We start from the raw sequence: 23,108 nt of genomic DNA, 5'->3' as shown, positions 1-23,108 counted from the left end.
CTAAAAATTATATCATTAATATATAAAATAAACAAAATCAAACATATTATACTCTCTACAACACGTTATACTGTATCAGATATCTCAAAATACACCTTCCTATGCACACTGCGCCAGAATTGAGGGGCTCCGCGCGGGCCCACCTCATCTTTCATCATAACTCGTGTACATGTCACGTGCAAACTCGAAAGAGGGCTTCCTGCGCAGGCCCGGAAACAACCCGAGTCCCGATCTCGGTCTATATAAGTCAACACGCTGTCGTGGGTCGAACCAAAGAGATAGAATTGGGCCTTTCTTTATCATTCCCATGGGAACCAGAGTGGCAGAGGGAGTGCGGGAAGGAAGAAGTCCGCCCGAGGTTGTGATCGCAATGGAAGAAACCCTAGCGGAGCAGGAGGACAGGAACCTTAACTCCGACTCTTCTTCATCCTCTTCCGACGACGATGACGAGGCCGCGGAGGACCTACGGATCAAAACCCTAGAGAAATCCCTCGCTGAGAATCCCTTCGACTACGACACCAACGTCCAGGTAATCCCGTCGTCGATGATCTTGTTGCTTGTAAATGGCCGCATTTATGTACTCTGTAGGAGGCTTGGTCACCGTGCCTTGATCGCTTTCGTTCTCTTGTGCAGTACATTCAGTGCTTGCGGAAGTTTGGACGTCTAAAGCAGCTGCGGCAGGCGAGGGAATCGATGAACGAGCGGTTCCCCTTGAGCTCAGAGATGTGGCAGGAGTGGATAAAAGATGAAGTCTCATTGTGCACGAGGTAGATGCTTTCTACCTTCACTTGAATTTAGGGTTTGTTCATGTTATAATGCAAATTTGTCTCATCTGTACGCTAGGCAACTGTATCAAGATTCTATGCGTCATCTGTTCATGCTCATCGACCTAGGTTAAACAATAAATTTTAATTGCATTTGAGCCGCATAAGATGTCAAAGTACAAAATAGTATCTAATGCATTTATTCATTAACAGAATCTACAATCAGAATGACTTTATAACTTTTTTCACACAGCTGTAATGTCTCAATTATTTGGAGGTGGCTACATAGATTTTTTCTGCTCATAAGCTATGTTTAGGGATTTATCAGTAATAGCCGCTGATCACATTCACTATTGCATTTCTTGCAGACTTAGGTACATAACCCATAGAAATATGCATTTGACAACTGAAACTCTGAAGGAACAGCTATTTTCCTCCAATTCTCCTATTATATTTTTCCTTCTCTTATAGGCCACACTAGTATATAACACATGGTTGAAACTTAGACCACAATTCCCTGAGCTGTTTTTAAGCTCCACTGACATTGCAAGCTGCACTTAATTTCTAGTAGAAGTTAAACTAATTCATACCTTATTCAGTAAATGAATCCTAAAGTTTTCCACAGTCACATTAAAACCAAATTTGTTAACCATGCCACCTCTTGGTTAAGTGGGCTGGAGGGTTTCAAAAGTTCAGAGACATGAATGTGGCTTAGCCATGTCCCTCCGCGCCCAGTTACCTAGGTTGATGATTGTGTTGACATAAGTGTTTGATCTCAATTCTTTTTGTTGAGTCTTTCAGAAAGGTGTTGTGTGTCATAAGCCTTTGTGGTAAATTGGAATCTTTAAAGTCCACTGCTAGATTTTGAATAAATTTTACATGTTGCCAGTTCATGTCATATTTGAGTGCTTGAACTAATTCTGCATTCAGGTAATGCCACTCGTTTTGTACGTACGTAGTGCCATGTAATGACCAGAATGCTATTAAGGATCCTTAAAATGATATGTTGCATTCATTATATAGTGGATTCTCATGATCACCTCTATGATTATTTCTACATTGTCATATTATGTGTATCAGAAGCTAAATTTACACAATGACCTTATGAAGGAATTTGAGAACTAGTATCTTTATTTATGTTTCTTTATTATTATGATCTTCCTTTTTTAGTGCCATGGAAGTTATCATTGTATTGTTTCTTTCTTTTCTGTCTTGGTGGTACCTACTGCTCTTGGCCACTATTATTATGGAACATAGCCAACCAATGAGAGAAGATTTCTGTGTGATTCTATCAAAAATTGATGAAGAGATTCAAACCGGCCTTAAGACCTAGTAAATTAAAGATAAATAGTTTAATGCAAGGAACCTGCAAATAAGAGGCAAAATCGGAGAAAGGTGGCCGAGAAGAGGCCTAAATTGTAAAATCCTGTGAGAAAACTACATACAATGTTGAGTGATCCATTTTCATGGATGAAACTGGATGAGTCATTAATTGAGCTGAAACCACCACAACTTCTGATACTAGGCAAAGCCAAGTGATGCCTAGTCCAATGAGTTGGTTTCAGCTGAAACCAACCAGACTGGACAAGTTTTCATTGATTACCAGCTGTAATTAGTCCCTTTAGGCCTGACTTCTAAGTTTTAGCTGAATCTTTAAACTGTGCCTGGGTGTGCCCTTCCTTCTATTCTATCCTAGGATAGATAAAATAAAAACCCATGCATTCTTCTTATTAATTAAATTTCAAATGAAGCTTTTATGTATTGTGATTGTGCATGTCCTATTTGCACTATTTTATATTCTGGTGCTTCTCTCGTGTTGGTAGTTCTATTATCTTTCATATTGTTGTAGACAATTCAGGCCTTGCACAGGTTCTAAGTGCCTAAAATTAATTTTCAATTACATCATCACCCTTCTTAGTTAACTGTTGTTATCCTTGTCTCTTTTATTAAAATGACCAATATGAATGCAGACCTAAGTTAATTCAATGCATGCTTGCTGATGTAACCTGTACATTAGAAGACTTTTTTAATATTTGAATGAGTATTTTGTTTCTTGTTTCTAATTCTGTATATTTGGACTTAAATATGTATTAATTCATGTTTTATAAGAACATTTTTAAACAGTTCTGAAGCTTTCACTGAAGTTGAGAAGCTTTACGAACGTGCTGTGCAAGAATATTTGGTATGTTGGGTTACTAACCACAAAGCAGCCAAAGTTTGATAAGTACACTTTGTCAGTATCTGTTTCCTAATTTTAGCTATCCTTCCAATGCAGTCTGTACCTCTATGGTGTGATTATATAAATTTTGTTCAAGAACATGATGCTTCAATATCTCGATGTTCACCAGATGGTGTTTCAAAGATGAGACAGTTATTTGAGCGTGCTCTTACTGCTGCTGGGTTGCATATCATTGAAGGCAATAAAATATGGGAGGCATACAGAAACTTTGAACAAGCTATATGTCTAATTATGGGTGACAATGAGAATGAGGTCAATATCATAGGCACAAAATATTTTTTTTGGCATGCTCATATTTGTTTTAGACTGTTATTTCTTTCCTAACTAAACTCTTCCTTCTTATTAGGAAAAAGAAAAACAAACTCACCGTGTTCGGAATCTATATCATCGCCAATTATCTGTTCCTTTGGTTGATTTAAGATCAACACTAAGGGATTATAAGCTTTGGGAAGCTGAACAAGGGAATCATAATGACGCAAACTCTGAGTTTGATGGTGTTCCTACAAATATTATTTCTGCTTATAAAAAAGCAATTGAAGTTTATAATGCTCGTAAGCAATATGAAGAACAAATTTCTAATCATGATGCATCTGATTCTGAGAGGCTTCAACAGTTCATGGTACTATGAAGTTTTATTGAATGAGAATCATTTACTGACATACCATTGTCTCTGTGCTGTTATTTTCTTCTTGTTTTTTATTAGGAATTATAGTACAGATTGTTACATTTTATTTTTTTATTTATATTTGTATATCTTGTTGATGGTATTTTTGCTAATTTTTCTTCTTCTTTTGGATTAAGTTCCTTCTATAAAGGTTACCATGTGACTATTTAAGTTAAAGTTTTAGAAGCAATGCAATTGTATTGGAGAATTTAACAAGACGCTTGGACTGAGGATAAGGTTTGAAATTTCGTACTGTACCGGTGTATCGAGCTTTGCTCGGTACGGTATGGTACGAGAGTACCGTTCGGTATGCCAGGGAATATCAAGCGGTACATCTATATATATATAATATAATATAAAAAATAATATTAAAAATTTTTAAAAAGGAGGCGTACGTTGCCTCGATGATGTCGTCTCCTCCTCTTCTCCTCGTCGCCTCAGACGATGAGAAGAATGCAGTCTCTTTCATCTCCTCATTTGCGGCGTTCGGCGAAGATGTCGAAGGCCGCAGACGTCTTCGGCCTTCAGCGAAAGAGGTGGTCTCCTTCGCAGACAAGGCTATGAAGGAGACCACCTCTTTCGCTGCTCTAGTCGTCGCCTGGCCGTTACCTCATAGATCAAGATCGTCGAGGGAGGGCGGTGTCGGATCGGGACGCGTCAAGGTTCTTTCGATTCTCTCTCTTCTTCTTCCCTCGTCGTAGCTAGGCTGATATCGTCCGGTAGCGGGCGGTCACAGTCGAAATCGACCATTACCGCCCGATACAGCCTCGTATGGTTCGATACGGGGCTATATCAAGTGTTCTGCCCGATAGCGGGCGGTATCATTCGAAATTTAAAACCTTGACTGAAATGTCCCACAAGAAGGAATAGTTGGGTCTTTAGAAGCCTCAAAATTATTTTGAATGTTTCTGGAATTTTTTTGCTGGTATCATGCATGTTTGCTAACATTGTTGAGTATGAGCTGATTGTTCACTGATCCAATATCTTTGGCTTTCTTCTTCAGATTTTGCCGCTGCCCTTAGCCCATGATTTTCTCAAAAGGGCTATTTTTAAAAAATTATGTTACTTGATCCTTCTTGTATGATGTCTGTGACTACTGTCAGACTGTATGTCTATGATAGGACTAATATGACCATTGAATTGTGTACACTTGATGCAAGTCAATATCTATCTAGGAACTCTTTTTGCATGCTTTTCTATGAGAGCATCATTATGTATCTGCATCCAGTACGTCTTTATATATATATATATTTTTTCTGTGTGATATGTTTGTGGGTTGCCTCTTTTATTGTTTGTATGTTTAATTTTAACTATAGATGGATGACAATGGAGGTAGTTGTGGCACTTGAGAAAATGGAATTTGAGTAAAATATTAAGCATGCTGGTAACTGTTAATTTTGATATAGAAAATCCTACTTCCAGGATAGATGGTTATGGTTACTGTATTCTGCATTTGTTTCTTTTTGTTTCTGCAATTTAGCTTTGATACAGTTGTACAATTTCTTTATCAAATGTCTAACTGCCTCTGTTTTATTTACCATTTAATTGTTTGTACTTTGTACTCTTTTTTTAAAGATTGGCTTAGTGGTAGTTTGTTACTTTAAATAGGTTAAGAGAATAACTACAAATAAATTTTCTTCTGTTGCTTAGTGAAGTTCATGTTGAAGGTAAATATGCTTGCAGTATATAGTGCGACGCTTCTTTCTAGCAGAAGCTAGTTTAGATAGTGATTTGGATTTTGGTGCTCTATATCATTATGGCATAGGTGTTCATTTAACTGAAGAGAGAAGGTTGGTAGTACTACTAAGGCTTATTTGGATGTCTTGTTGACAATAATAGTTAGGTTTATATTTAATTGCATTTAGTCAAATTGGCAAAGTGTTAAAGGTAAGTACTATAAAAAATGTAGATATTTGACACATGTTTGCTAGAGTGATGGTTAATGTAAATATTGTTTTTGAAATTTATGCAATATGGAGTTGCTTTTTGACCAGGTTTTCCATATCCATTGCTGCTAATGGTGACACATATTGCTCATGCGAGCCAATGGCTAAGAGGCATGTTTGACCTTAAATGAACTGGAGAATATGTGCCCATACCCTGTATGTCTCCTTTCTCTGGCATGATATCTTCAGGTTGGGACACTATTTGTAGGTATAGTGACAATGTCCAAAAAGCATATCTCACACAATCCTAGTCGCACACAGTTTCTAAATGAACATGCATCTTACATCTAGCTTTTAATTGCTTGTTTGTTTGACAAGGTGTTCTTGAAAATTTTTCATGGGTATCACTTTTGTTTGAATCTTAGTTGATACTGCTCCTTATTTTCAGTTATCTTCTACTGTGTTTCCAGTTACTGCTAGCTGAACTCTTTCTGTCACATTTGCTAACAGAACTATATAAAGTTTGAGGAATCTTCTGGAGACCCTGCACGTGTTCAAATCTTGTATGAGCGTGCTGTTGCACTGTTTCCAATATCTAGTGACTTATGGCTACGGTATTCTAGTGATTTGGACAGAACCTTGAAGGTGTTTCCATTTTACTGTTTTTTATTAAACATTATGGCAGATGTGATGATGACATAATTGGCTATTTTTGCTTCAGGTTCCTGCCATTCTGAGAAGTGTATATTCTAGAGCCACAAAGAATTGTACATGGGTTGGTGAACTATGGGTTCGTTACTTGCTCTCTTTGGAACGTCTTCATGCATCAGAGAAAGAGCTAAGTAATGTATGCTTCCTTCTTTTCTAGTTGCTGTTGCCACATTAGCACTTGACTATTAGATCAACATAGAACAAGTGTATATTCTAGTTCCAGGCAAATCAATGGCTGACTGGTGTATTATATTGGCCAAGGCCTTAATGATTTGCTGTAGCAGTAGATGTCAGAGAGACAAGGGGTGGAGCTTGAGTAATTAAGTGAGATAGGTAGAGACATGCAAGAACATAGGGGTAGAGCAAGCAAGGAGTGGCCTGTGTTACCTTTTCTTTTGGAAACATTCTGATCAAGACTGTAAAATAAGAGATTAAACAAGTTCTAGTATATTTGACAAATGTACAAATTCCAACTGTGAGTATGAACTGATTTGCCATGAAAATACCAAACCATTTGATATTTCTTATGAGTTTGATCATCTGCTCCCTATTTTTATTTTGCCTGTATGGAAGTTCTTTGTAAAAGCAATGAACCATCAAAATGTTACCCAGTGTTTTAAGAAGTGCTTGAGCGTTCATGTATGTGCTCAATCAAGGGCCTTGCTTGAGTGCTTCTACGGTTCTTAGGTTAGCACTTCAGTTGAAGTGCTAGGTGTACCAAGCAGTCACCTGGGTTTCATACGAAGTTCCCCTCGAGTATGATCCATCGCGTGGGATCCAAGTCAATTGCTTTTATCCTCCAACCCGAGCTCTCTCTCTCTCTCTCTCTCTCTCTCTCTCTGACACTCGCTTGGAGCCTTCCATCTATTTGCATTGTACCCTATTGGATTCGAGTTTCCATGTTTCCATCGTCGGTCAGCTCCTCTACCCTCTACTCTATCTGGTACACTTCTTCTCTTCCCTCCCTTTTCTTTCTCCTCTCTCTGTATTGGTGTTCAGCTTGTTGTCAGTGTCCTCTCTTGTTTTTTCCTTCACCCTTCTCTCACCTCCTCTCTTCTTTTTGTGGTGAAACGAGCCTTGCAGCTGCTGTCCTGTCTCCCCTTTTCTCTTCGGTCCCTGTTCTTATTTACTCTCCCTCTCCTCTCTGCCATACAAGCTGCAGTTTGGCACCACCTTTCTGCTGGTAATGCTTGAATCAATATAGAATGAGTAGGTAGTAAAAAATCACCAATTGCTGAAATAATTAGTATTTTGGATTGATTGCTTATAAAAGGCATGATTAGAGTCTAGAGAACATAATGCTCATAAAATAAAACGAGGCGGTTTAAATGTAGAGGGAGGCTTCTAGGTTCTAGGTTGTTGTGTCCCTTGGATGTCTTTTTAAGTTAGATATAAACTCACAAGATAATTTGAGGGCCAATTTTTCTATGGACAACACATGCAAAAGGTTCAGGTAGCAGAGATGAGGATTTTAAAAAGATATATCTGGTACCCCTGGAACTCAGAATAACAAGTGGTTGTATTTGCGGAAAGAGACATACTAGTTGATAATTAAAGTTAAATTCTTTGTGATGTGGGACATGTATAAAGCAGACCTCTAATTGAAGATGTTCAGTACTGACTGAGGGAGAAGAAGACCAGTTCAGATTATGAGTCAGGAAGGCCATAGCCTTTTCATATACAATAAGAAAGTAAATAGCCATCTTTTGATTTCCAAGTGAAGATACCCTTAAATAAATCTAGCGGCAGAAAGGATCCCATAGTTTTGACCAGAAATAGTTGGAAGGATACTTCTTATGTGAAGTAAATATAGCAAAACAATTTTGGAATGCTACAATTGGCTTGTGTTTCTAACCTGGAGAAGTCATAAGGTCATGAGACTCGATGACTCATGATGTGATTGACAATATGTTTAGTTTTGAATACTTTCTGAAAATGGCATCTCAACTTTCATATCAATATATTACTGAAGTGTCCTTCAAGCAAAAGGCAAAAGCATGCATGTTATATTCAGCTTAATGAAAAGAGGCATGCTGATAATTTTTTTGGGCATTTTGTTTTTAACCTAGCGATTTTTATGAGCATCCACAATCTTTTACAGTTAAATTTCCACCATATGAGCCTTAGTATATGTGCCAGTACCACTAGCTATTATTCATATTTTGTATTTCTGGGAACAAACTTTTACATTTGAGGCCATTTTGTGCCTAATGAAGGTGAACAGTTTCAGCATGGGTTTTGGACTTTAAGAATCGTTGCATAGTTCTTTTCTAGATTGCAAGAATTATGAAGTTTTGCTGGATAAGTTACTTATAGTGAGCATGCTTGGTGTTTGATGCAACAAAGGCATCATGTATTCTGATGTTTATTTCTTGTAGTTTTAGTATGATTGTTGTGAATCACCACCACCAATATCAACTATGTCTCCGCCTGTTAGCAATCAGGTTTTTGATTTTTAGCTGTGAATGCTAGTAGCCATAGCACCACAATGATCAATACACTTATAGTCTACTTTTAAATTTCTTATGAACTTACCATTGTAATAAAAAAATTACAGTTGAAATTTTGTCATTCCATAAAAGGGATGTGACATGGAACTTTGTCTTGCCTAAAGTAGCTAAGTAATACGACCAAACTGGTTCTGATTCATTCCAACTTTTTCAAGAGAGTGGTATTGATGTAGAACAGAGTAGAGAAGTAGAGAGGAAGAGAGGGGAAGAGAGAGAGAAAAATGTGAGATAAGAGAGGAGATTAAGAGAGTAGAGAAGATGCAATTCGTTTCAGTCAAATATAAAGTGTTTGATTCATTGACAAACTCCACTATTTATAGGGGTTTAGGAGCCTTGGTACAATTAATGAAGATAATGATTCTCAAAAGTAATCTCCTAGAGACTTAGTATGTCTTTTAGAAATACAAAATATGACTTATAGGACACTGAAATAGTAAATGAGCGTACTTAATACAAAAGAAGTCCTTAGAAAGACTAAAAGACTTTTTAATTTTCAACACTACTCTTAGAATTTCTAAGCCAACTGATTGATGATTTTTTGTCGACTTCTTTGCCAAAAATAAACTTTTCTGAAATCTTTTGTAAAGTTAGATGATTTTTTATCATTCTCTCCTAGTGGAAAAGAACTCGACCCTGGAGAGTAATCTGGAAGGTATTGGTCTAATAAGTCTGGTGCAAAGTCACGAAGTTCCTCCAAAGTAAATGCCATTGTAAGCTAAACGATCATGCCACTTGACAAGAAAGCGTTGAGTAATGCTAGTAGCAGACGTAATAAGGCAGTTATCAAGAATGACCCTTACGTCATCCTTGTGTTGTGGGAGAATTGGTGCTTTGGGTGGATTGCCACTTATAGGAACATCGGTTGACAAAGGAGACTCAAAAGTACCATGATATGGAGTTAAATCTTCCACATTAAAAACTAGACTAAAATTTAAGTTGAAATGTAAATCAAGCAAATATTGCATTAGATCCTAGTTTTTGGATAATGGGGAAAGGATCAATGGCTCGAGCATTTAAACTTTTGAATGAGTTTTTAGGGAATATCTCAGGGCGAACATGAACCAAACATAATCACCAACTTGGAACTCTTGACTTCTATGGTGTGCATTAGCAACAAGTTTGTAACTTTCATTACTTAGGGCAATTTACGTCGAATCTTGGCATGCAAATCATACATATGTTGAGCGAAGGAGTAAGCTGATTTTGAGGCATGATAGTCAAGTGGAAGGGGTGCAAGGTCAATAGTCGTGCAAGTAATAGCCGAGAACAGTTTGAAATAGGCTTTTTCCGATGGAGCGGTTGACTCTGAGTTATTGTATATAAATTATACAATGGGTAAGGTTAAGTTCGAATTTTTGGATTTCTCTCCAACTAAACATCTAAGAAGATTTCCCAAAGAATGGTTCCTTAGTTTGACCATCAGTCTTAGGGTGAAAGGCTGATGAGAACTTCAATATTGTACTAAACAGTCTCTACAAAGTTTTCCAAACGTAGCTAACAAATTTTACATCCATATCAGACACCATTGTTAAGGGCAAGTCATGTAATTTAATCACTTCTTAAAAGAACAATTTTAGCAATGTGTGAGGCATCGTTGCTCTTGTTACATAGGATAAAGTGGGTCATTTTTTAAAATCAATCAACAACAACTAGAATAGAATCTAAGCTCACATCTTGTCGTGGTGAATGCGGAATGAGTAATGTGGTATTTAGGCCAGTATTGTGTTTGCGAGTCTTGGCAATTTGACAGGTGCGACACTATGACACTACTCGAGCAACATCTCGCTTTAAGGAAGATCAATAAAATCTATCCTCGATTAATGCAATGGTCTTGTCTTAGCCTAGGTGACCTGCTAATCCAACTGTGTGCATTTCCCAAACAAGTCTTGAAGGGAGGATCGGGGAACACACAATCTAGTAGATCGAAAAAAGTAACTATCCCTAAGAATAAAGTCCATATGTTCACAATGGTTTTCATTCTTAGACTTCTTGATATACGTGACTAAAGTCTGGACATTGGGTATATACTCTTCTTTTAATCGCTTGAATCCTATGACCTTAACACTCATGGTAGATAGAATTATAGAAATTCGATTAAGGGAATTAGCAGCATTGTTCTGAGTGTAAGAACAATGTTTAATTACATGAGAGTATTCGTTGGGAAACTCAATCCACTTGGCATATTGGGTATTTAACTTCTTTTGGGCATTTAAGTACCTTAGGGCATGGTGGTCAGACAGCAAGACAAACTCTTGCTGTAGAAGGTAATATCACCAATACCTAAGACATTACATAATGACATAGAATTCTTTGTTGTAGGTAGAATAATATTGTTTTGTATCATTGAGTTTCTTACTGAAAAAAGTGATAGGCTGACTCTCTTAACTAAGAATTCATCCTATGCATATACCAAGTGACCTCAAAACTTTGCTTTGAGAACTGATCAGTTAAGAGTTGCATTGGTGTCCTGTTTCGATCTTGAAGTGACATTATGGTGATACATGTCAGAGGTTAGCCAGTAAATTGTTCCATTAAAAACTGTAGAATAGGCCATAGGATTTGCTTTGCTGTCTTGATGGAGTATGTGCTATCTTTTTGCTGTACCACATGCTTGCATTATGAAGTTCAGCATCATGAGTCTTCATACATGGTAACAGGATATATGCTTATCATGTTTAAGCAAACTTGAAAATTCTCATAAGTTCATGTATCAGTAAATTAGTTTTCATACTTTGTTTATTATTATAACAAATTTCTTCAATAAGATAGCAAATATTAAACTTAAAGTTGGTGAATCTTTGAGGTTGAGTTTGATAACTGTGTAGTAGTGAATTTCATTCAAGATTTTTTTAACTAGATGAATAAGTTTCTTTAGCAGGACTATGCATATTATTTTTTTTTGCATTAACTGCCACAAAACTGATGTTAGTTAACAATATGAGTGTTATTAGCACTTAATGGGTCTAAAAAAGTGACAACACTGAAACTTTGTTTTGTGACATGTGTGATTCAATATTTCTGCTACTACTGTGGATCTTTGAGCAAGCTGTACAATGTTCTGTCTCTAGCTTTGCTTTTACATTTGACTAGAAGCATTTGCTATTTTATGGTTCTTGTTTTCAGGTCTTTGAGCAAGCTATACAATGTGCTTTTCCAAACTACAAAGAGGTTATTTTAAAACTTTTGAAGTTAGTTTGATGCAAAGTATTATACGCTAATAAGTGAATATTAATTATTTTTATCTGTCATTTAGCTAATATTAAGCCCACTATGCATTTAACTTTAAAGATGACATTGAAATGAATCATTGTCATCAATAGAATTTGTATAATGTATTGGCAAGATGACACTGGGTTTTATTATGTCACTTTGATACTCGATCATATTCGGGGTTTCATCAATGCTTCCATTATAGATTTATTATCTTACCATACCAACAATACTTGTTCCTTAAATATTCTCAACTTGAAATATTGGGTAATATGTAATTTGAAAGCTTAACCTCAAGTTCACTTAAATTATGTTTTCCTATTGTTGGATAACTATTGCATTGTAATTCAAAAAACATATTCTGGTTCATGACGAGATACAACATTGTCCAAAATTTAGAGATGTATTTGCTGGAAAACTGTTGATTTTATTGAGTACCTGTTATGGGTATCTGGAGATGCCTTTCGTCCATGTATTATCATGCAACCAATGCAAAATATTCCTGTATCAGATATGGGGTTGTATGTACTTGTCCCTAGCTGCATATGATGTCCATCTTTATGTGAAACATGCTTAACATATATATGAAGGAATGTGATTATTTTGTACACCAAGTTCAGTTTTATAGAAGTTTTAGATCAGGTATCCATTGTCCATTTGATTGGAGCTATATATATACTTATTTCAGTTGAATATTACTTGCAAACATGGACCAACAAACTGGATGAACTAGTACATAATGCCCATGGATCCGAACATGAAATTGGGCAATCTACTTGTGATATAGGGGTTACTGCCCAGTAAGCCATGTGACCGGGTCTGGCCTCTCTCTCTCTCTCTCTCTCTCTCTCTCTCTCTCTCCTCTCCCTCTTCACCTTGGGCCATCCACCATTGCCCATGTCAGCTGTTGTCCACCACCCCAAGCCCTATCGAATTGGTACTCTTCCCTCCACCACTTCGGCCTCCTCTCCTTCTCTGTAGCCTCCTTCCTTCTTCTCTGCCATCAGCTCATCCTCTTCATCTTCTCCCCTCCTCTTCTTCTCTGCTTCTGGTTCTCAAAGTTGAAAACCTTGCATGGAAGCTTGTATGAAACACAAAGAGCAAATGTCAAGTGAGTATATTAACTGTTGGCAAGCCTTGTGCTATGCAATATTAATTTTTTTCTGAGTTCTGTCATCTTTTATGATTTTTATCAGTAATATTAATGGGTGCTCGGCAGAGGCGAGGCAGGGTTTGAGCCTCAAGATGACCTAGGTGAGGCGCATGGGCTTGGGGGCTGCCTAGTCAAGCGCCTGGGCCTAGGCACTGGGCAGCCCATGCAAGCACTTGGGCGACGGGTAGTCCAAGTGAGCACCTACGTCAGCCTAGGTGCATCTGATCATATTCCTAGTTTGGATCAGATCTTGGCTCAAGTCAAATGCCCCCCCTTTCTGCATTCCCCTGCTCTCAGCCCCTCACCTGGGCTTCTCATTGATAGTAATGTTAATTTTTGTTAATAATAGTTAGCTCTTGTTAATAACAGTCTATGAATTTTGTTAATCATTGACTTTCTTAATGAAAATTTTGGACTTTTGATGTTAATATTTTTTTATTTTGTTGTTCTTGTTGTTAGATTTGGACAAGGTAGTACTTTAATGCTATATAGATGATTAAATGAATGTAATTCGATGATTCAATGCTGATATTTTGAAAATGAAATGATATGGAACTCTAATTTTTTATTTTAATGATAGTCTTGTTTCTTAATTATAGATTTTTTATAAGTTTTGTATTGTCAAGCACTTAGTGCACCTAGTATCTCGTGCATTGAGGAACCTTGGTGCCTTATAGCGCCCAACATTTTTGACAACATGAATTTTACAATTCTAAAAATGGACAACCAATTATCAATAATATAAAATGATAGATCACGGTGCTGCCTATCTGATGTCTTCTGTTCATAAAGACAGAAAAGTAATGTTGAAATGCATTCATGTAAGTTCTTGTTTATGTTATTGTAAGCAGTTTTAGGCTTAATGCTCTTGTATCTGTTGCCATCACCAATAATGAACTTCTTGTGTTCATTTGGTTACACCACCGAATTGCTGCTAGCTTAATAACAAGTGTAAGGACTAATTTCAATATTGCCATTACCACTATTGTTTTCAGGTGGATGGGTTTAGCTATTCATAGATTCTGGAGAAAAGTTATGTTCAACATGGAGCCATCATATTTCAACATTGTTAAAAGACCAAAATATCAGCATCTTGCTCCCTTCTCATCGCTTTTGTATCATGAGAGAAACATTGCTAGTGGCAGGCTTTCTGATTTGATCAATGCTTGTTTTAACTTCATCCTTTATTGATCTCCTGACTTATGAACTCGTTTTTTAAGGTTGCACCTGAGACCATATTGAAACTACATCCATGTTTTGGCACTTGGCGATTAGCTTATAGTCCACACCTGAGCTCTGACTCAAAAGAGTTGACTCAGATGTTAATAGCCATACGGGGATTTTAAATTATTTATTACCTGGTTATTTGTTTGGCCAGAATATGTTAGTATAACCATGCTATGTGCCAAGGTACTGTTGTGAATGTGTAGATGATCTGGTACACATGGATAAGAAGTAAGGTCTTCTATGGATTGTCATTGGTAAATGCATATTTTGGACAAACACAATGATAGTGTGATAGTGTTGTACTGACAAGATAAGTTGTTGCTAAAAATAGATCAATCTGCACTTTTTCCATATGGAAGATTTATGATTCCAGCATGACCTGCAGAATTTAGTAGTTTGTAGGAGGCATTGTTCAAGGCCTAGATCTTTTCAATATAATTTGAATAGCATGTGAGACTTCTCCAACATTTTACCCTGTCAATGCTTTCGGAAAACACTTGCATCAGTTTTGAATATTTACAATGAACAAGCTATATCATATCTTGCATTGTTATACGAAAACTGTTACTGTTATCACTCAAGTACCTTTCCACTTTCTGTCTATATTTTCCAAACAACTTTCCATTGAAAATTTTCAAGTAGTTTGTGACCACTTTTTTTGTTCTTATAATTATGGGTTAAATTTATATTTGCATGCTTTTCTGGTTGTAGTATCTGGATCTATTTCTCACTCGAGTGGATGGCTTAAGACGAAGGATGTCTTTGGTTGGCTCTAAGGAGGATGGGTTAGACTATGTCCTTATAAGAGAAACATTTCAGGTTTTGCTTTCTTCTTAACTCATTGTCTATCCTGTGAGTTCTTTAAATTATGTCTGATTTGTACTTCATGTTGTCATGATTACAGCGTGCTACAGAGTTCTTATTGCCAGAGTGTCTGAGTACAGATGATCTATTGCATCTGCATTCGTATTGGGCAAGATTAGAGGTTAAGCTTGGAAATGATATCGTTGCTGCTCGTGGGGTATGGGAAAACTTGCTCAAGAAAAGGTCTTTACTGTCTTTCATTTACTTGTTTCCAAGTTTTCCAGCTTGATGTGGGTGATATGCTTTTGTAAAATTGCTGATTGGTTCATTTCACTTGTACTGCTCTTTGTTTGTTGCAAATTAATTGTAAACAAATATATTTCTTTCTTTTTTTCTAAATAACTTTGTATATTTTTAGTGGATCTATGCTGGAAATTTGGCTGTCATATATCTCGATGGAAATTGAATTGGGTCAAATAAATGAGGCAAGGTCAATTTACAAGAGATGCTACAGTAAAAGGTTTTCAGGAACAGGTTCGGAGGTAAGCATCATTTAACTGATGACTAACATAGAACATTTTGACGCATTTTCCTTGTTTTCACATTTTAACTGCCAGTTTGATTCATTATGCTCGGAGATGATTGGTTTGCCCATTTATCCACAGGAGTGTATTATTACACCATGTCATTTTTATAGTCTATAATGGTCCTGATATGTTGAACTCATAAAACATTGGAGATTTTATGCTTTTACTTCTGATAACAGTCTGATTGAACTGCTTGCTGTAGACCTTAGCTATCCTAACAACATAAAATACATAGGTCATCTTGAGGAAAAGAAGTATATAACAAGAACAAATTGTACTGTCTTAAGGTGTTTAGTAGACCGAAAAGGTGATTGGTAAACCTTTGCTCACACCTTGATGATCCCACCTTCCTCAGAACTTCTTAGTCTGGTTCTTGTGCCAGCATCATTCCTGCCCTAAAAATTTAAGGTTTTTAGAACAACAGATTATATTTGTTCATGCCATAGATTTTAATGTGAATGAATGTACACTTCCCTTCAGACATTGATGATTGTGTGAAGCTATTGAATATATTCTAGTTATATTTTGTTAAATTTGTTGATAAAGCAACTATACAGTTAATGGGAATGATCACGTGCATAAAGTAGTGTAATCTAGACTCTAGAATAGCTGTTGAGTATGGACTTTTACTTGTCTTGCTCATTTAGTTAGTTATAGTATTTTGCTTTCTTTTCTCGATACTTATTATATTCAGCATCTGCATTATCCTCTGTAGCATGTAGCTTGATTGATGATATTGTTCATTGCATCTTGTTAACTCTTTGCTCTTTAGTACCGTATGTAAGTTATTGGTTTTGAGAACATATTCCTTAATGTTTACTTCTGTTGGCTTTTGTGTCTTTGGAATTTGTGTTATGATTTAATTTTCAATAAATGGTATAGAATTAGGAGATCATTTTATTTATATACTTGTGATGACCTAAAAGCATCAAATTGTTCAGGATGTATGCCATTCCTGGTTGCGGTTTGAAAGGGAACACGGCACCTTGGATGACTTTGATCTTGCCCAGAAAAAGGTATGTCTCCTTTCTAATTGGTTTTATGTTTTAACTGTGGAAGTCTCTTTGTTGTCTAAGAAATCAATGTTATTTGTTGTCAGAAGCTCTAAGGTAGTCCTCATCTTTTGCTAAAGATGAAACATATGATGTTTGAGGTACAAGTCAAGTTAATTTTTCCTTTATGAACTTGGTTCCAAGTTAGTACTTCTCATCTCTACAATTGACTTAGAGGTGATTTCATGTGAGCTAGTTGTTTTGACAATGTAGTTGGTGCTGGTTGTTTGAATACTAGTAACAATCCTTCCTGCTCTTACCAGGGAAGAGATTTTTAAATTTTGAATTTTGGTGTTCTGGTCATCAATGAGGCGACTGTTTCATAATCTTTATCTGTGGTCCCCAAGCTGTGTTGATTGTTGTAAGTTGTTGCAAAATGAGTTTCCTGAAAAGCCTTTATCAGCAGCTTCAATATATGTGTTTAGAATGTCTTGTTCAGTTTGCATTTATTAAGGTACTTAAGTTATTTATATTTTAGCGAGCTTGTCTAACTGGGTATGTATCTATAGTTATAGTAACCAGTTCTGCTTTGGAGTCTCGATCTTAATTCATGTTTCCCATGATTCACTCTGATGTTCTTTTATGATATATAAATTATTGGAGTTATTTTTTTTTTTGTAACTTGTCATTTTGTTTCCTCTTGTGTGATATTAATGTTCTTCTTAGGTGGCACCACGACTACAAGAGCTCATGGCATTCAACAATCAACAGGAGACCAAAGTTGACCTTGCATCGGTTGTCAATAAAGATGGTTCTCCTGCAGCCAATGCACCACAAAAGAGGAAAATAGGTAAAGCACTGGAAGTTAAACAGCCTCCTGGAAAGAGAAAGAAATATACATCTGAACCTGTGCAAGCATCTAAAAGAGACTCTATAAGAGCACCAGAACAGATTAAACTTGCTGAGGAAACAGATAAAGGACAAGTGGAGAAATTGCTGGACACAGATGCAGCCAACAATCAATCCGTGGGAACTTCAGAATCTAGGGAATCCAAGCCTAATCACTACAATGATGAGTGCACTGCATTTATTTCAAATCTCAGCGTTGAGGCAAGTAATCTATAATTGTTTGTTGTTATCTTGATAATGGATGACAGAATATTTTTGAATACAAATTTTAAGCAAACTTCCATTTCAGGCAAATGAGGACCACCTACGTGAATTCTTCAGGGACTGTGGAGTTACTGCTATACGATTGTTAAAAGATAGAAAAACAGGCGGACCAAGGGTTTAGTCTCCATCTCATCTCTGTTTGTGTGCTACTTTGATTGCAGAATTCTCCTATCTGTTTATAACTTTACATGCCCAAGTCCAATTGTAAAATGTTAAAAAAAAAAGCATTCACACATTATATTTTCATTTTTGGTCTCCCAGCTGACTTAGGATTCTGGGGCTGACCATCTGTTGTTTTGCCCCTATGTCAAATGAGCCCCACAACAGGACAGAGACGCTGTAAAAATGCATTCACACACACCTCATGTTCCAACCTGCAAGTAAAGAGAACGTGGTGTTGGGGTGGGCCTGATGGGTCCAACTATGCCCAAAGAGTGAACATTGGATGGCTAGTAGATAGTTGAGAGAAGTAAATGCAGGTGGATGGAAGGAGTTGGTACATTACCTGGTGAACCCTCATTTGCATAAAATGAGGTTTGCAGACCTATTACGCCATTGATGATGGCCTTTGGAGTACTGTGGTTTATTGAGGGCAACCCTTAAATAATGGCAGGTTACCCATTCATAAGGGCCATCAGCAACCTCCATCCTAGATCTGCTGACTTTGATTCTTGGGTTGTGTCAATCACATTTATTGTTTGCCACATGTTTCCTTCCTATTGGCTTGTTGAGTCTTATGGAGTTTGGCTTTACAAAATGTTGTATCCTTAAACAGATTTAAAAGGAAAACATAAGTGATGCAGCAAATGGCTGATATACTGTCAGGCAAATTTGATTACAGGAATTGTTTGATCTGTTTCCATTCTTTTTATTAGGTCCGATGGCTACTGTGTTTTAGGGTGCAAAAAAATGCATTATTATGTAGAACTTGTGATTTTACAACAACAATCCACATGCATATGCAACATTTGCCAGTATGTATAATCAGGCCATCGTGAATGCCGATAGACCCTTTGTCGTTCTCTATTTTGATTCATGTTTGTGAAATTCAGTTTAATGATCGATAGATTGGTACTTTTAACGAAATTGCAACTTGTAGCTATCAGGTCACAAATGCATGCTATGCTTTATATTTTTCATTTGTTAATTAAAAATATTTTCCTTTCTTTTTGCAATTAATGCAGGGGTTAGCATATGTAGATTTTTCAGATGATGAACATCTTGCAGCAGCTGTTGCAAAGAACAAGCAGAAGCTGCTTGGGAAGAAATTAAGCATTGCACGGTCAGACCCAAAACATAGCCAAAAGAGAATCCTAGATGGTAGCAAGACATCAGCAGCCCATGGTGTGCTAATTGGTTAGTTTATTTACTTTGCACTTAAGAGTGCTACTCCAAATGGTCACTAAAATTTTAAGAAAGGGCAAATTCTTTATCCTAAATGTACCATTAAGCAAAATCCTTTGACAATTATGCTCAAGAATGGTTTAATGCTGGTTCGGTATAATTCTTTATTCTATTGTGATTGTTATGGATCTAGATGCTACTTGGTGAAGTTGCAACTCCAAAGGATGTTCTTTCCTAAATTGTTGATAACAAATTGTCTCTCGTTCAGACATGTTTCTCTCTGCTTTCAATTTGCCTTCCATAAATTGTTGCTAGTTCACATATATGAACATGCTGCTATGCATGCTGCCATATTGTGTGTCTTACGCCGACACATCACTCTTATTAGTATTATTACAAATGAAAATGAAAGCCTTGTTTCTTGGTATTATTACAAAGCTATTGGCCTGACACACCTTGTAGTATCACTCTCCTTTTTGATCCCTCCTCATTTTTGTTGTCTTTATCATAATGAAGAGGCAATCATCTGTTGCTGCTATGGCAATGCAAAATAATATTGTGAAACTGGCATGGAGGCTGTTGGTCTTACATTTGACGTTAGGGTATGCCACATAGGTTATACCACTCCTTTTGTCTTGAACTCCACTACTTGGTTAAGTTGATCTGGGAGCTTTCTAGTGGGGCTTGAGCAGCCGTATTTGTATTAAATGTAATCATATCAGTCTTGTCCTTGTGGTGAAAAGTGATGACCTTTATCTGACAGTGCCTTAGATTATCTGGTAGAACTTGGAAGATTTGCCTCAGATCCTAACAAAGAATGCTATGTACCATATTAACTAAGGTCTGCTTGGCTTTTCGGATCAAGGTTCATTATTTTCTTTTCAAGTTATAAGTTGAGGGTGAGCCTTGGGACAAAAGGTTGTTTTTTAGGCCCTGATGACCATTGTTCAAGTTATGAAAACACCCTCTTTAGTTATAGGGTAATATTGTACGTCGTCTCTTCTCATCTTTCCTTGACCCCATCTTCTAGTTTGATCCCTTTATTATAGAATCCAAACTGATTCTGGGTTTTGCATCTTTTCACATTGTAGTATTGATGATTGTCACTTTTGATTCTCTTTAGCTTTTTTTCAGAAAATGTTGTGCATCTCAGGACCCCCTGTTATGATACTGGTGCTCACCCTTATTTTGATATCTCAGCATTATTGAGCAGTATTGAGATGGATGCATAAGAGACAAATGCCTATACAGTGTCTTTAAATTGAGTGAAAATGCCTGCACATAATAAATTATCATTGACAATTTACATTTTGAAAACAATGGTCTAGTAAATGAAGTATGTGTCCTGTTGAAATCTGCTGCACCTTTTCTGTACAAGCCAAATATTTTGATTATGCAGGTAAAAGGTTTGCGAGAGGTAACAGTATCAGGAAAGAAGATGAGTCTGAAGCCACCATTGTGGATAAGCGTGGTAGTAGTGGGAAGTTTACTGGGAGTGTCACGTTTGCTGCACCAAGAGCTCTTGTGAAGCCCCTTGGATGGACTAAAAGGGAAGCAAAGCCTGATCAAGATAATGAGAAGCCAAAGTCAAATGATGAGTTCAGAGACATGCTCCTCAAGAAGTGAAGACCTTTTCACGGGAACGGTGAGTTCCATATTAGCTTGTGAGGATTGGAAACTTTTCATATAATTGCAGTGGTGTTGATGATCTCAGTTCTTGATTGCATTCCTGCCACATCTGTTAAATTACCTTCATTCTATTCTTTTTGTCTTGCAAGGTAAGCAATAAATAGTTTACATTTCTGCAGTTAGCTATTTTCAGAATCAGAGGTATCTTGAGTTCTTTCCTGATTTTACTTCATCATTAATCATTATATACTTTTTGGAAGCAATGTAAATTTAGAATTTTTTGTATGATTGTGAAGTTCCGAAGTTTCATATTTGTCACCACTCTACATGATTTGCCATATTGGTCTGATCTGATCTGATCCAGCCGATACAGATTGGACCAGTACAATTTTAGCTGGGAAATTGCTAATTTGATCTAGTTAGTCTTTACGGCTAAAAACAAGTGCAGATTTACCAAATTTTAGATTGCTTGGAACTGATTGAAAAAGAGAAACCATGCTAAAGAAATGAGATTGCTGTATCATTGTTTATGTTGTTGTAGTATGATTGATAACTCTAAGTTGTGTTCTATTTCCTTCTTTGACTTTCCAGTTCTTATGCATTTAATCAGTTGCAGGTTTATGGAAGGTATATGATTCTATGATTCTTTATGAATGAAAATAAAGTTGTTTTGGCCAGCTAGCTTTCAATGTCTTTTTCTACTAGATTGTCTCGTTGTTGTTTCTAGGTGTCGCCGGAATTCTTTCAAATGTTAACTCTCTCTCTTTTTAATTACATTGAAGAAGTAAAGATTAGAGATTATACATGATAGCTTTCAATGAGTTAAATAGCTGTCTTAGCTGTTGTAATGATGATGATTCGATGACATTATGGGGTAAATATGGAGTGGCTTTCAAGTACTGGAGAGTGCCTAATCTATAAGGTCTGAGCCACTCTTGGTCAGGGGTGCAAACCGAAACATGTTCTCTTAATTCTATGCAGGGTAAGAAAGTTTTAGAGGTCTCCTTGGAAAGCTATCTTCTCAATCATTTACATGATTTGGTCACATTATCATGTTAGTTTGTTTTTATTAAAATCAGATTGATGGTTAAGATGATCGAGGTGAAAGTTTTGAAGAACCTTTATAACTTTCCAATGCAGGTATACCGCATGCAATTCACGTTTGTTCAGTTGAGCTATAATCCAATCGTGGCAAATCTATGTTTTATTGTGGTGCATGGATGTCTCTTTTGCCGAGCTTCCCTTTGGTTTTAATAGGCTGTTGATGTGTTATATATACTCTAATAATCTATTTTCTCCCCTCCCTTGTTTTGCTTTTTAATTTTTCTCTCGTATGATTTTTAGACTAGTCTAGGCATTGATATGTCAGTAAATATCGACTATCTTGCTGACTGTGTTCTTCTGAGGCATACTGCCAGCACTAATCTTGGAACGTCAAAAGTTGAAATATTGGTTGTTTTTAATTTATTGCTAAGCATAACTCCTCGATGTTTCTCATCCTTTTCTTTCAGGAATCAGATTGAAGCCCTATTTGATGAACTTCTGGGGGGAGTACAAGAAAGCTGACAAAAGCAACTTGCAAGAGATATCCAGAAATGGGGATAGAATGAGCTAGAAGAAGATACTTCAAAGCACATAATCTTTCCTACTAATGCAAAATGTTTCCATATGTAATGGCATATAGAAACTATCGAAAACAAACTACTTTAATTTGTATTTTGGTTGCAACTAGTAGATTGGACCAGATTCATATATTCTTCCCGCGGGTAAAATTCTTTTCCAGTGATTGGTAAACAAGTCATAAAGGCAGCTTTTGTCCTCGTAGCAGTTTTCCTATTGCCTACATTCCATCATGAAAAAACGATTGAACTGACTCGGATGGTGCTTTTTTGTTTGGTAACAACAGGAAAACCGTGTCTTAAACCCTATTACAGCTCAAAGTTTATCATTGCCGCAGCAACCCAGCAAATAAGTTTTCCCCATGAAGCCCAAGGTCTTCTTCAGGTCAGTCCTACAGCTTAAAATTTTATCGTTCTCCTTCATCACTCTGATTGCTATCATAATGTGTTAAAATTAAACACTGCTTGCTTGGCTTCCTCTGGGAAAACATTCATTTTTAATTCCGGGGGTTCTCATTTGAGGTTGATCAGCACATCATCGTTTCTTTGGAATTTCATAAAGCTTTGCTCCCAAAATAAACCAGCATCCAAAATCA

General features: G+C 36.7%; 1 protein-coding gene across 4 annotated transcripts; it reads left to right on the top strand.

The window, feature by feature from the left end:
- Positions 1–191: 191 nt before the first annotated feature.
- On the top strand, positions 192–22,647 carry LOC135582506 (uncharacterized). Of its 4 annotated transcripts, none has more exons than XM_065078426.1 (17): positions 255–529; positions 634–767; positions 2,874–2,946; positions 3,040–3,255; positions 3,350–3,622; positions 6,064–6,198; positions 6,275–6,400; positions 11,898–11,942; positions 15,076–15,183; positions 15,269–15,411; positions 15,587–15,710; positions 16,697–16,771; positions 17,474–17,857; positions 17,946–18,035; positions 19,105–19,276; positions 20,664–20,909; positions 22,405–22,647. In XM_065078426.1, the coding sequence occupies exons 1-16, from the start codon at positions 308–310 to the stop codon at positions 20,888–20,890; spliced, it is 2,547 nt and encodes an 848-aa protein (XP_064934498.1). In that variant the 5' UTR covers positions 255–307; the 3' UTR covers positions 20,891–20,909; positions 22,405–22,647. The 4 variants fall into 4 exon arrangements, with proteins under 4 accessions (XP_064934501.1, XP_064934498.1, XP_064934500.1 ...); XM_065078427.1 differs by having other exon boundaries at positions 256–529; positions 2,889–2,946; XM_065078429.1 differs by lacking the exon at positions 3,350–3,622 and having other exon boundaries at positions 192–529.
- Positions 22,648–23,108: the final 461 nt, after the last annotated feature.

This window comes from Musa acuminata, chromosome BXJ1-8 (genome assembly GCF_036884655.1).
Source record: "Musa acuminata AAA Group cultivar baxijiao chromosome BXJ1-8, Cavendish_Baxijiao_AAA, whole genome shotgun sequence".
NCBI lineage: Eukaryota > Viridiplantae > Streptophyta > Magnoliopsida > Zingiberales > Musaceae > Musa > Musa acuminata.
This window is presented reverse-complemented; position numbering and strand designations above follow the sequence as displayed.

Bases quoted from the DNA above. Each gene is read 5' to 3' on its own strand.
- LOC135582506 (XM_065078426.1), top strand. From the start codon at position 308: ATGGGAACCAGAGTGGCAGAGGGAGTGCGGGAAGGAAGAAGTCCGCCC. The intron at 2,947-3,039 runs GTATGTTGGGTT...CTTCCAATGCAG, and splicing joins GTGCTGTGCAAGAATATTTG to TCTGTACCTCTATGGTGTGA. The intron at 6,401-11,897 runs GTATGCTTCCTT...TCTTGTTTTCAG, and splicing joins CAGAGAAAGAGCTAAGTAAT to GTCTTTGAGCAAGCTATACA.